Source organism: Gopherus evgoodei, unplaced genomic scaffold (genome assembly GCF_007399415.2).
Source record: "Gopherus evgoodei ecotype Sinaloan lineage unplaced genomic scaffold, rGopEvg1_v1.p scaffold_40_arrow_ctg1, whole genome shotgun sequence".
NCBI classification, from domain to species: domain Eukaryota; kingdom Metazoa; phylum Chordata; order Testudines; family Testudinidae; genus Gopherus; species Gopherus evgoodei.
In genome coordinates, this window is record NW_022060061.1 from 2,188,149 (window position 1) to 2,201,366 (window position 13,218).

Here is a 13,218-nt window from a genome sequence, read left to right on the forward strand (position 1 = left end):
GCGGCTGAGGTTTAATCCCCAAATGCCAGCAACACTCTCTGAGATCCTCAGCTGGATTGGAGACAGGTATAGGCCAAGGATGCGTGTTGTAAAGGGAGTGCCTCAGTCATTCACATTGGCACCCACGTAGGCCCCTCAGCATCCAGAAGGGATGGGGGAGGGGTGTTGGTTAGCAAGAATTGGGGATCCCCCGAGCACTGAACCCGGTGACGCCTCAGAGTTCTCCCCAGGGCTCCCCTGTTTTGAAACTCACACTGGCCTCTGGGGTGGGGGGGCCGTGAGGGTGATGCGCTTCTGCTTGCCCCTCTGCAGAGGCTGCTTCGCATGGACCTGCCTGTGGCTGATGACAACACCGTCCACTTCAACTCTACCCTCATGGCTCTGATCAGGACCGCACTGGACATCAAGATCGCCAAAGGCAAGTGTGAGGCTCTGGCACCTGGGGCAGTGGTGTGGGGAGCTGGCTCCTCCACAGGATGGGGTCCTACCGGCAGGGCCTTGCTCTGGAGCCCCATCTTCAAAAGGCAATCCACAACTGCTCCACTCCTGCTCTCTCCCAGCAGGGGGCGCCCTATTGAACGGGGCAGGAGCACTGGCTGGGGGGGAGCTCCCAGCTACTCCAGCAGGGGGAGCGCTGGCTGGGGGGGAGCTCCCAGCCACTCCAGCAGGGGGCGCCGTATTGAACGGGGCAGGAGCGCTGGCTGGGGGGGGAGCTCCCAGCTACTCCAGCAGGGGGCACTGCAGGGAGCGGGGCAGGACCGTTGGCTGTGGGGGAGCTCCCAGCCACTCCAACAGGGGGCGCCCTATTGAATGGGGCAGGAGCGCTGGCTATGGGGGAGCTCCCAGCTACTCCAGCAGGGGGCACTGCAGGGAGCGGGACAGGAGCGCTGGCTATAGGGGAGCTCCCAGCCACTCCAGCAGGGGGCGCCCTATTGAACGGGGCAGGAGCGCTGGCTATGGGGGAGATCCCAGCTACTCCAGCAGGGGGCACTGCAGGGAGCGGGGCAGGAGCGCTGGCTGTGGGGGAGCTCCCAGCCACTCCAGCAGGGGGGCGCCCTATTGAACGGGGTAGGACGCTGGCTATGGGGGAGCTCCCAGCTACTCTAGCAGGGGGCGCTATATTGAACAGGGCAGGAGCGCTGACTGTGGGGGAGCTCCCAGCTACTCCAGCAGGGGGCACTGTATTGAACGGGGCAGGAGCGCTGGCTGGGTGGGGGGAGCTTCTGGCTGCTCCAGGGAGCAGGACAGTAGCACTTTCACTGGGGGTCTGATATTTTGGGGCTCCGATGCCCAGCCGCTGACCTTCCCCCCGGCTTGTGCCTACCAGGAGGAGCCGACAAGCAGCAGATGGACGCCGAGCTGCGGAAGGAGATGATGGCCATCTGGCCCAACCTCTCCCACAAGAACCTGGATCTCCTTGTCACCCCTCACAAATGTGAGCATCCCTGCTCTTCCCAGGCTCGGCAGACCGCCTGGCTCCCTGGCATGGGAACTTCCCTGGGAAGGGCGTAGCATAGCCCCCCATTAGCCAGGTCACTGCTTCCCAGCAGGGTGAGCTGCACAGGGCTGAGCATCTCGTTCGCACCACGGGGGCTCGCGCTGGCCCATGCCTATTCTGTGCCTTGGGAGAGAGATGTGTGTCCTGGTTAGTGCGTGTGGCTGGGAGTCAGGACTCCTGGAGTGTGAGAAGGGAGTGATGTCTAGTGGTTAGAGCATCAGGACTCCTGGGTTCTATCCCAATGTGCCACTGACTTTCTGGGTGACTTTTGGCGAGCTGAGCCCTGGAGACTCCCAGCCACTCAGCACAGAGGTCCGTCGATCCATCCGTCCATCCATCCCCAGGGATCTGCCTGGTCTGCAAAGCCCTTATGTCTCTGGCATTTCTACTCCTTGCCGTGCCCAGGGCCAAGTCCTGTGTGGGCCCAGCATCTGTGCCCACATTTTCCCCACCACCAGTGGGGTGCTCGGCTTTGGAGACCAGAGCCTGAGAGGGTTGAAATTCTGGGGGGAATAGGGCTGCTTCATGCTGGGCCAGGGCAGGGGAGGCTGCTGATAATGCTCAGCCTCTCTCCCTTCCTGCCTCCCCCAGCCACGGACCTGACAGTCGGGAAGATCTACGCCGCTATGATGATCATGGAATACTACCGGCAAAGCAAGGCCAAGAAGCTCCAGGCCATGAGAGAGGAGCAGGTACATCCCCTGGGGTTCAATTCCTGGCTCTCCCACTGACTCACTGGAGTAAGCCCCTTGGCCACTCTGTGGCGCGGTTTCCCCCTCACATGGGGCTGGTCAGGCAGACTCACCTCCTGGGAGTGGGTAGGGTGGAGCTGCCTGTGAAGTGCATTGAGAGGCCCTCAGGTGAAAGCTGCTACCACAGTGAAATGCTCCTCCCCTGGGCTGGAGGTTTGAGCCCAGCATCCCAGCCAGGGGGAAGGAGGGTGCCCTGCCCAGGCTGGCTTGGAAGCCTCCTCACAAGCCTTTTTTCCTTCACATAAGCTGGTCTGATGCCTCCTGTGTTCCCTGCAGAATCGAACGCCGCTCATGTTCCAGCGTATGGAGCCGCCGTCCCCCACCCAGGAAGGGGTCCCGGGGCAGGACGCTCTCCCGTCCTCCCAGCTGGACCAAGGGGGTGGCCTGTAAGTCCTGTGCGTTCTCCATCTGGTTGTCCTGCCCTGCTCCCTACAGCACCGCTTGCTGGAGAGCCCAGGACTGGCATAGCCGGGAGCTCCCCCCACAGCCAGCGCTCCTGCCCCGCTCCCCACAGCGCCCCCTGCTGGGAGACGCAAGGACTGGAGGTCACCATACCTTGCGGAGTCTCCCTGTGAGAGAGCCCAGGGCTGGAACAGTTTTCTAGCTGCCAGAGAAGCTGGGCGATGCTGGCTTGGCTCTGTTAACAGCAGATGCCCTGCCTGTATTGCTGTTAGCCCCTCTAGGCTGGCCCTCGCAGCACAGGGGCTATAGCCTGACGTCTGTCTGCTCTGGCAGGAGTGCGCCTGAAGGGGGCATCAAGGAGAGCCAGTCCTGGGTCACCGAGCGGGCACAGGCGATGTTCCAGAAGACAGGCACCTGGAGTCCAGAGCGAGGTCACGCCGAAGACATGCCCAACAGCCGTCCCAATTCCCAGGTGATCAATTGATGGATGTCCATGCACACGTTATCTATCTATCGTGACAAAGTTCCTCCTCTATCTTGGTGGGTCCTGCACTTATTGGCAGATTTGCTCACCTCAGTGATCTTCCCCACAGTCTGGATCAGCTCCTCCTGCATCTGATCAGGAGTTGGGAGGTTTGGGGGGAACCCAGACCCGCCCTCTACTCCGGGTTCCAGCCAAGGCCCTATGGATTTGCAGCTGTCTATAGTGCCTCTTGAAACAGCTGTGTGACAGCTACACCTCCCTGGGCTACTTCCCCATGGCCTCCTCCAAACACCTTCTTTATCCTCACCACAGGACCTTCCTCCTGGTCAGGACCGGTGCAACCATTTAGGCAGACTAGGTGGTTGCCTAGGGCGCCAAGATTTGAGGGTGCCAAAAAGCGCCCCCAATTTTTTTTTAAATGGTTGAGCAGTCGCTGCTGTTGGGACAGAGAGGGAGTCTAAGCTGCCGGCGGCAGCCGGCAGTCCAGGGTGTCCCCTGGGTCAGGGCGCCGCCCCGGCAGCCGGCAGCCCAGGGTGTCCGGAGGGGGTGACAGGCAGCTCCCGGGGAGCTGCCGCAGTCGTGCCTGCGGACGGTCGGCTGCTTGCGCAGCTCCGGTGGACCCTCCGCAGACACCACTGCGGCAGCTCCACCAGAGCTGTGGGACCAGCACACGGGGCGGCAAAATTGCTGTCCGCCTAGGGCGCTCAAACCTCTAGCGCCGGTCCTGGGGCCTGGTATCTGATAACGCTTGTACTCCTTAGCCCTCCAGCAGCACCCCCTCTCAGTCTCAGCTCCTTGTGTCTCTTGCTCCCAGCTCCTCACATGCACTTCCTCTCCTCTGGCTCCTCCCCACCTGACTGGAGTGAGCTCCTTTTAAAACCCAGGTGCCCTGATTAGCCTGCCTTGATTGGCTGCAGGTGATCTAATCAGCCTGTCTGCCTTAATTGGTTCTAGCAGGTTCCTGACTACTCTAGTGCAGACCCTGCTCTGGTCACTCAGGGAATAGAAAACTACTCACCCAGTGACCAGTATATTTGCCCTCTATCAGACTCCTGCACCCCACTGGCCTGGGTCTGTCACACTATCTATCTATCTATCCCCATCCACCCCATCTATCTATCTGTCTATCCCCATCCACCCCCCATCTATCTATTCCCATCTACCCCCTCTATCTATCTATCCCCATCCACCACATCTATCTATCTATCTGTCTATCCCCATCCACGCCCCATCTATCTATTCCCATCTACCCCCTCTATCTATCTATCTATCTATCTATCCCCATCCACCCCAGACAGAAATGAGGAGTTATGGGTGTGGGAGGGAGCTCCAGGCTGGGGCAGGGAGTTGGGCTGTGGGTGGTGTCCTGAGAGCTCCAGCTGGGGGTGCAGGCTCTGGGGTGCAGGAGGGAGGGAAGGGGATCAGGGTAGGGGGTTGGGGCGCAGGAGGGGATCGGGGTGCAGGCTCCAGGCAGCATTTTCCTCAAGCAGCTCCTAGAAGCAGTGGCATGTCCCCACTCCGGCTCCTTCGCGGAGGCACAGCCAGGTGGCTCTATGTGCTGCCCTGTCCACAAGCGCTGCCCCTGCAGCTCCCATTGGCTCCATTTGCTGGCCAATGGGAGCTGTGGGGGGCGGCGCTTGGGGCAGGGGCAGCATGCGGAGCCCCCTTGCTGTCCCTATGTGTAGGAGCCAGAGCAGGGACATGTGGAGCAAGGCCCTGACCTCGCTCCCCAGCAGGAGCTCGAGAGCTGGATTAAAACGTCTGAAAGGCTGGATGCAGCCCCCAGATCATAGTTTGCCCAGCGTGATCTATAGCCATACACACCCACCTGTCTATCCCCGTACACACCCACCTGTCTGTCCCCGTACACACCCATTGATCTGTCCCGTACACACCCACCTGTCTATCCCCGTACACACCCATTGATCTGTCCCCGTACACACCCACCTGTCTATCCCCGTACACACCCACCTGTCTATCCCTGTACACACCCATTGATCTGTCCCATACACACCCACCTGTCTATCCCCGTACACACCCACCTGTCTATCCCCGTACACACCCATTGATCTGTCCCATACACACCCACCTGTCTATCCCCGTACACACCCACCTGTCTATCCCCGTACACACCCATTGATCTGTCGCCATACACACCCACCTGTCTATCCCCGTACACACCCACTGATCTGTCACCTTACACACCCATCTATCTGTCTGTCCCTGTACACAATCTGTCCATCCGAGTACACACCCATCTGTCTGTCCCCGTACACACCCATCTATCTGTCTGTCCCTGTACACAATCTGTCCATCCGAGTACACACCCATCTATCTGTCTGTCCCCTTACACACCCATCTATCTGTCTGTCCCCGTGCACAATCTGTCCATCCGAGTACACACCCATGTATTTGTCTAATCTTGTACACAATCTGTCCGAGTACACACCCATCTATTTGTCTGTCCCTGTACACAACTGTCCATCTGTCTGTCCATCCCCATATACACCCATCTATCTCTCTATCCCCGTACACAACTGTCTATCTCGCTATCCCCATACACACCCGTCTCCGTCTCTCTCTCTCTCTCTGTATCTGTCCCCCACCCACTCCCACTGTTCTGCTGTTCAGGACCTGGGGGCAGGTCTGACCCCTTAGGGCTGGGTTATGTGAAGAAGCTCAGTCTGAAGGCTAAGCAGGCCTGGTCCCTCAGCTGACCACTTAGCCATTCTCCAAGGGGTAATGAAAATGACAGATTCCCCACCCCGGCAGCCACGTCACCCCAGGCAGTTCCAGAGGCTCAGCTACAGGAAGCTGGGCATGGTGTCTCAGGTGATTTCCGGCTGGTAGGGAATCCAGGATGCTGGGAGGAAGAACTGAGTCTGGGATTACGATTTTCAGCAGCAGTGTTCTCTGGGTCCTGACCAGAGCCAGGGACTAGGAGTCAGGACTCCTGGGATCTATCCCCAGCTCCTGGAGGACAGTGGGGTCTAGTAGTTAGAGTCCGGGAGCTGCGTTATGTTTCCTAGTCTGAGAGAGAAGTTAGAGTGGGGGAGGGCTGGGAGTCAGGACTCCTGGGTTCTATTTCAGGGAACCCCTGATTTATGAAGGACTTCTGACAAGTCCCTGCCCCACTCTGTGTCTCAGTTTCCCTACTTGTAAAATGGGGGTGACAATCCTTTACCAGGTGACCCTCTTTTTGCCTTGCCCTCTGCAGTCTGTGGAGATGAGAGAGATTGGGAAGGACGGCTACTCAGACAGCGACCACTACCTCCCCATGGAAGGGCACGGCCGTGCGGCCTCCATGCCGCGACTCCCCGCTGAAAACCAGGTGAGGGGCTATTTTTTTGAACCATCCAGGGATTCCACTGCCAAACACACTGATACCCCTGCTGGGAGCCAGTGTCGTCCCCCAAAAACGGGGAATTTCTCATTCAAGTGCATTTCAAATGGGGAATCGCTCCGAGACTGATACAAAGTGAACCAATCCCTTGCGGGGACTCAGGATTGGGCCCAGATTGCAAGAGACACCTTTTGAAATACATAGCACCCTAGAGTGTCAGACCTGAAGAGACCATTAGATCATCGAGGCTGATTGCCCGCCCGTCACAGGGGAGAGAACCTTGCCCAGTTACCCCTGCATTGAGCCCAAGAACTTGTGTTTGGCCAAAGCATTTCTTGCCCCCTTGGCCTGTGTGGCAGCCCATAATGGCAGCTCTGCAGGGTTGTCTCCATTCAGAGAAGAAATTGATGGGCCAAGTCAGGGCTGTTCTTTGGCGTGATCTGGTTTTAGTTACAAAACTTATTTAGAACAAGTCCTGTTTCCCTGAACAACAGCAGGCGTGTGCCTTGTTCAGGAATCCCCAGTCTGCCCCTTCAGCGGGCTGCGTGTCTCTGCTTCACTGCTGCTGGCTTCCTGCCTCTTTGGATATGTCTTCACTGCCCATCGAACCCTGGTTCTTAGCTGGGTTTTAGCCCAAACCCTCCTACCATCCACACAGAAAAGCCTCGGACCTGAGTTTGGAAGGGCTTTACGTCCCGGCTGTTTGACTCGGTTGGGGATGAGAATTAGAACCCAGGATCTGCTTTAACTCCGTCTGGAACCTGCTAGTTCTTTGGTGCCCTTCCCACAATTCCTCATAACGGACAGATACGTTCTCCTGCAATTGACTTGGAACGAATCCCGCAGCCTCTCAGCAGACAGAGCCATGACATACCTGGGTGAGGGTAGAACCCATGAGGACAGAGAAATTCAGGTCAAGCTTTGCAGTGGGGATGCTCACACCTGAATTAACCATGCAGAGAAGACAGGCCAGTCCACACAGGTTAGCTCTGATCTGCCTTTTGTCTTGGGCAGTCTCGCCATTGTCTGTATCTCTCTCTACTCCACAAAGGGGCTTAATTGCTCCTTCCCCTTGAGTCTGAAGGAGCTCAGCACATCCAAATGTGGGACTGTCTGGCTTTATCTTCCAGCCAGTGGTGGCTCTTCTGCCTTTCTCTGCTAGAGTAAAGAGACTCCTTCAGTGCCCCGGATCCTCTTCCCGGGCCCCGTAATCAAATCACTGCTGATCTCTCAATCTTCTTGTTGATCAGCTCCTTACGTCTCTCCCCGCCAGGAAATCCTGCAGACCTCGAATCCTCTTTATGACTCTCCTCTGCACCTTTTCTAGTTTTTCAGCATCATTTTTATAGTGTGGACACTCCAGACCTGGACCCACTATTCCAGTATCAGACTCACCAAAGCCTTAGACGGGAAAAATCATCTCCCGGCTCCTACTCAGTAAAAGTGACTTTGGATATTGGCTTTCGCTGCCTCCAGCGGCAACGCCACCCTGTGCTGAGAGCTGCTGGCAATTCGATTGCTAAGCAGGGGTCAGCCGGGTCACCACTTGGGAGACCTCGGGAAAGCCACAGCAGGTGTTGATTCAGCAGGGGATGATGGGGGATGGAGGGGAGGAATGCTGGAAGGTGCTGTGCTGCAGGAGATGCTGTTTAAAGTCGCAGTCCATTGAGATGAGGCTGTTAAAAATCCCATTGCACTATGCCTTGGGGTTGGGAATTTGTCCCAGCCAGATTTCAATTTCAGCTGCTTCCCTAAGTTCCTCCTGTGATTCCAGCTGGATGCAGAATTCTTTCTTCATGTCTTTCCCTAAACTGCTGTGTAGCTTTGCTCTGCACTAAGCAGCTGCTGTGCTCCACTCCAGAGGTGGCTGCATTTTACCAACAGGTGAAATTGACCCTTCCTTTGGGATAAGCTAGATTCTGTGCTGCATCTCCCGAGAGCAAATGCATGGAAGGTGCAAGCCCACTTCAACCAGTGTAACCATGACAACAGCATCTCCAGAACCGTATTATTATGCTTTCCATAACAGTGGTCCATGTTACCGTGACACTGCAGTCTCCGTTACCATGACGTCGCAGACTGTTGCTGGGACAACAGCTCAGTAACCCTGACACTGCAGTTTCCCCTCCAGAATATCGATGAGTCGCAAGAGTCATTGTCTCACTTTGTATCAGTAACCAAAGCTTGCTAATAATATTATGATGTCACTTTTCTAGTGCCCCCCTCTGGTGACCAAAGGAGCAACACGGGCAGGCCCCAAGGAGAGCCCTGTTCAGCAGCCTGCACCAGAGGGGAGCTCATTGTGACCGACGGGCAGCTGAGGGAAATTAAAGGGGGAATGGAGCTATTTCTCCCAGGGAAGATGAAAGGATGAAAGGCTCAAGGAAAAAAAAAAAGAGGAATCTTGTAACGATGCAAAATTCTTCCTTGAGAGCAGCAGCAAAACGGGAGGAGGATTCTGTGGTCAAGAGAGCAGAGCCTAGACCTGGGCTTTAGAGCATCGGCGGCTCCATGAAATGTTAAGGGGCAGTGTAATCTAATACACTAAGCATGAGATTTTTTGAGCCGTGCACTCCTGGCCTCTTTCCTTGGCGATGGGAGAGATCATCTCTGGTGGACAGAGCAGAAGACCGGGAGTCAGGACTCCTGGGTTCTCATCCCAGCTCTGCTGCTGCCGCACCGTGTGACCTGGGGCAAGTCACCTCCCCTGTCTGTGCCTCAGTTTCCCCATGTTCAAAACAGGGGGCAGTCTGGCTTACCAGCCCAGTGGGTGGGAGCTTTGTGAGTTGTAACGTGTTGCTTTGAAGCTGTTGGGTGGGATTTGCCTCTCGATTCCACACAGGGCTGAGAGCCATCTCTGGCCTGTCCATGCCCGTGTGTTACGTGCACGTCATTGACTACAGTGACCCTCTCCCTCTGCTGAAGGCGAACTCATACTGTTGCAATGCATCTGAGCGCAGCGCAGCCACCATCTGAGCAAAGACCATTTGCCACTGCTGGTTCCATCGAGCTTATAACATGAGCTTCCCAAGTTGGCATGAAGCATGCTTCAGAGCAACAGAACCGCCCTTCCCCCCCCCCCCGGCAGGCTCCCAGGGTGTGGTGCCCCCGCCCATCCTGGGCACCTTTGCAATGCCACAACCCTGAGAGTGGCTTGGGGGACGGGGTGCTGGTAAGCATGCCCAAAGCAGATGCCACTCTTAGCATACCGAGGAGCAGAGGAGCATTTACCTGGGTGATCTCCGTAGCGCTAAGTATTCCCGTGTGGGTGGGAGTGCGGCGTGTGTGTGCGAGGGACACCAGTGACATATCGCAACTTCAAGATTAAAAACTCCCATCACCTCCAATATGTCTTTAGCCTGAGAGGTTTGTGTCTCACCTGCCAAATTCTCCCTCGGTTTATGCCCCTGTAAACCAAGGTAGAGCGTGGCCCAGAGGGTGCAAATCCACATCGGATCCCTTGACTGGCAGGGATTTCTACCCAGCTGCTGGCAAATCTGAGCTACCGGGAGCTAGTCCCCCCAAAATGGCCTTACCTTTAAGGGACTCGGGGGCAGGTCCCACTGCCAGATACCAGCTGGGCTTGGTTGCTGTGGAGCTAGAGGGACACCTAATGGCCATTGTGAGGCAGGCTCGGTCAGACCCTCGCTAGGGCCCAGCACGCGGCTGGAGATTTGCTCTGATTTTCATTTCTTTTTTGCATGAGCTTTGTAGCGAGCTTCGTGGGCAGCCTCTGGGCCAGGGCGGGAGGAGGGCGAGACACCTGTTAAAGACTGCACTGTTCCTTAGGGCCGAAGGAAGGAGGGGAAGGAGCTTGGGTCCATCTCCACCCCTCAAGCTTTCCCTTGGGCCCTACACCCTAGGCTGGGCTAGGAGAGTGGGGAGCACAGTGCAGTAGGTGGGCCAGGCCACGCACCGTCCCACACAGCCAGGGAGATGCGGGGGGTCAGGGAGGCTGCTCCTGAAACAGGAGCAGGAGACCTGATTCCCTCAGTGCTGGTCCGGCTCCGTCCTGCCCCCATGGCAACCCAGGGGCCCAGCCAACAGACCCTGAACGGATTAGTGTTCTCTACATGTCCTGTGGCCTAATGGTTAGAGCAGAGGGGGCTGGGAGTCCAGATTCCTGGATTCAGTATCCAGCTCTGGGAGGGGAGTGGGGCCTAGTGGTTAGATCTGGGAGCCAGGATTCCTGGGGGTGGGGGGTGGTCCTGTCTCTGTCACTGACTCAGTGTGTGACCTGAGGTGAGTCTCTTCCCCTCTCTGTCTCCATCACCCCATCACTGAAATCCTTCCGTACCCCAGGGGAGCTCTGGCGGCTAGAGCGTGCGACCCCTGCAGGCATCCAAGGTGGCGAATGAGAAGGGGCCACTTCTACTGTCGCGCCTCTGCCCTGAACGGTTTGAAGGACAGTTAGCAATGGTGACGGGACACATAGTCCTCATCCTTCAGAGTCAATGGGGAGAGGAATAGGGGCAGGGCAGCTGCTCCACTTCCCTTTGGCCCAGGTGCTGAATCCCAGTAAGCACCATTCGGAGGTGGGGGAATAAGGGATTCTCCCAAAGCCAACAGCAAAGCTGGATGGCTGCTGCAGACCCTCCCACTTCCCCTGCGCAGCAGATCAGGGCTGGAGCGCTATGAATTTGAGGCTCTTCTGCCGTGCTCTGCCCTCCCCCCAACTTTTATTTATTGCCCCATGTGCCAGTTGAGGGGGGTCATCAAATCCTGCCTGTCTGCAGACTCAGCCAGTTCAGCCTGCTGCGTCCTCGCCGCTGAGCTCCTTTGGCACTCCCCAACTGTGAGGGGGCTAGGCCGGGGCACAGCACACCACCCCCGGGGCTACGGAGGGAGGGCCCATCCCCAAGCACCTCCCTGGAGAGCAGCAGGTGTTGGATCAGGGCCCGTAGGGGCAGGGGGACTAGAAAGACCCAGGCAGTGACACTGCAGCTTTTAACAGCAGCATGGCTGGGACGCAGGGTGGCTGGAGCCTGCTCTTTTGCAGCATGCACGGGGGAGGGGTTCGGGTGGGGGGCTGCTCCTGCCCGCGCTGTTCTCATCCTCCGCTGCTCACGCCATGCGTCCCGCTCCCCCTCCGTCCTCTGAGGCCTCTGCCCGCCCCCTGCTTGGCTTAGGTGCTGGGAGCACGCGTGGCTGCAGGATGGCAGAAGCCTCCATCTGTAACTGACCGATAACCAAATCTCTTCTCCCCTCCCCACCCCCCGCCCTTCCTGGTGTCCTCCCGCCCCCCTCCCATGCCCCCTTCTTTGCCTTTATATTTATTTTCTTCTCTCTCTCTTTCCTTTTCTGTGTGCGCCGTCTTGTCTGGCTCTGGCAGAGGAGGAAGGTGCGACCCCGAGGAAATAATCTCAGTGTATGTACCGTGGCGAGGGCTCTCCAGTGCCACTCCCTCCACGCCCATGATCCCTCACTCGCCTCCAGCCGGTCTCCCTCCCTGCCTTGACCTGTCCGCATACACATCTGGCTAGCCTGTCTGTCTCTCCATCCGTCCCGTTCCCCTCCTCCACGGCTCTCGCTCTGATCTCTGTCCGTCTGCCACCTCCGTGTCATTGCACACCCCAGGTGAGCGGCCCGGCAGTGGGCTGCGTTCCTCTCTCTGTCACGGAAGCTGCGAAGGCAGCCCCAGCCAGGAAGGGGCAGCCTTTCTGGAACTGCTCTGTGTTAATTTCGCCTTCTCTCTAGCTGCCTCTGTCCCTGGCTTTGGCTCCATCCCCCTCTGAGGGCTCCCTGCCATCTCTCCCCTGCTGGGGACCAGCTCCTCCCATCACAGGCCGTGGAGTGGTTTGCGAGACCTGATCCTGCTGGATGCTGGTCCCCATCAGCTCCCATTGTCTGATCTGTGCCCCCTGCTCTCTGCTGCTGTCCTGTGGCCTCTCCCCTTCCTCCATCCTGGGGCTTCTTCCTCAGCTGCCCCCAGAGCCGGTGCAACCATTCAGGTGACCGAGGCGGTCGCCTAGGGCACTAGGATTTGGGGGGCGGCATTTTCTTCAGCAACGACCGCGGTGGCTGGATCTTTGGCTGCCCCGGTCACCGCCGGCATTTAGGCGGAGGGAGCTGGGGCAGGGGAGTGCGGGGAGGGCCGCCTGCAGCAAGTAAGGGGGGGGGGGCGGCACACAGGGGAACTACCCGCCCCAGCTCACCCCTGCTCCGCCTCCGGGGCTGCTTCACTTCTCCTGCCTCCCAGGCTTGCGGTGCCAGTCAGCTTAGGCGTGCAAGCCTCGGAGGCCGGCGTGCTCGGGGAGGAGGCAGAGCAAGGGTGAGCTGGGGCGCGGGGTGGGGGGCTTCTCAGGGCAGGGGGGAGCTGCTGCGCGGGGGCTCAGGGACAGGAGGGCGCAAGGAAGTTTCATCTAGGGCGCGAAACATCCTTGCACCGGGCCTGGCTGTCACCTCCTCTCTTCCCCCAGCCTTCTCCCAGGGCCAGGTGACTCCATGCCCTCCCTTGGGGATCCTTCCAAACTGCCCTTGGCCCCGTGTGCTCAGGGGAGGAAGCACAGTCGAATGGCGAGAGTAGCAGGCAGCCAGAGCCTGGGTCTACTCCCGGCTCTGGAGGAAAGGACGTGCTGGGCTAGAGAATAGACGGTGTCAGCTGCACCCAGAGTTACTCCACAATCGCTCTCACGCTATCACTCACCCCTGCCTTAATCCAAATGAACTTTCCAGTGTAGACAAGCCCTGACACACCAGAACTAATGTGGTTTTTAGGCCTCATCCATCCACCAGTTTG

The 13,218-nt window shown here is 58.0% G+C and overlaps 1 protein-coding gene across 13 annotated transcripts in view; it reads left to right on the top strand.

Annotated features, from left to right (window-relative positions):
- CACNA1A (calcium voltage-gated channel subunit alpha1 A) overlaps window positions 1-13,218 on the top strand; it is a 180,588-nt gene that overhangs the window by 152,216 nt on the left and 15,154 nt on the right. For 10 of the 13 annotated variants that reach the window (XM_030546108.1, XM_030546107.1, XM_030546117.1 and 7 more), the window contains 7 exons: window positions 313-418; window positions 1,328-1,435; window positions 2,090-2,190; window positions 2,527-2,636; window positions 2,986-3,124; window positions 6,354-6,467; window positions 11,812-11,847. In XM_030546108.1, the coding sequence (XP_030401968.1) occupies window positions 313-418; window positions 1,328-1,435; window positions 2,090-2,190; window positions 2,527-2,636; window positions 2,986-3,124; window positions 6,354-6,467; window positions 11,812-11,847 (714 nt within the window). Of the gene's footprint in view, window positions 1-312; window positions 419-1,327; window positions 1,436-2,089; window positions 2,191-2,526; window positions 2,637-2,985; window positions 3,125-6,353; window positions 6,468-11,811; window positions 11,848-13,218 lie in introns of those variants that run through there. The other 3 variants (XM_030546115.1, XM_030546116.1, XM_030546119.1) reach the window with 2 other exon arrangements.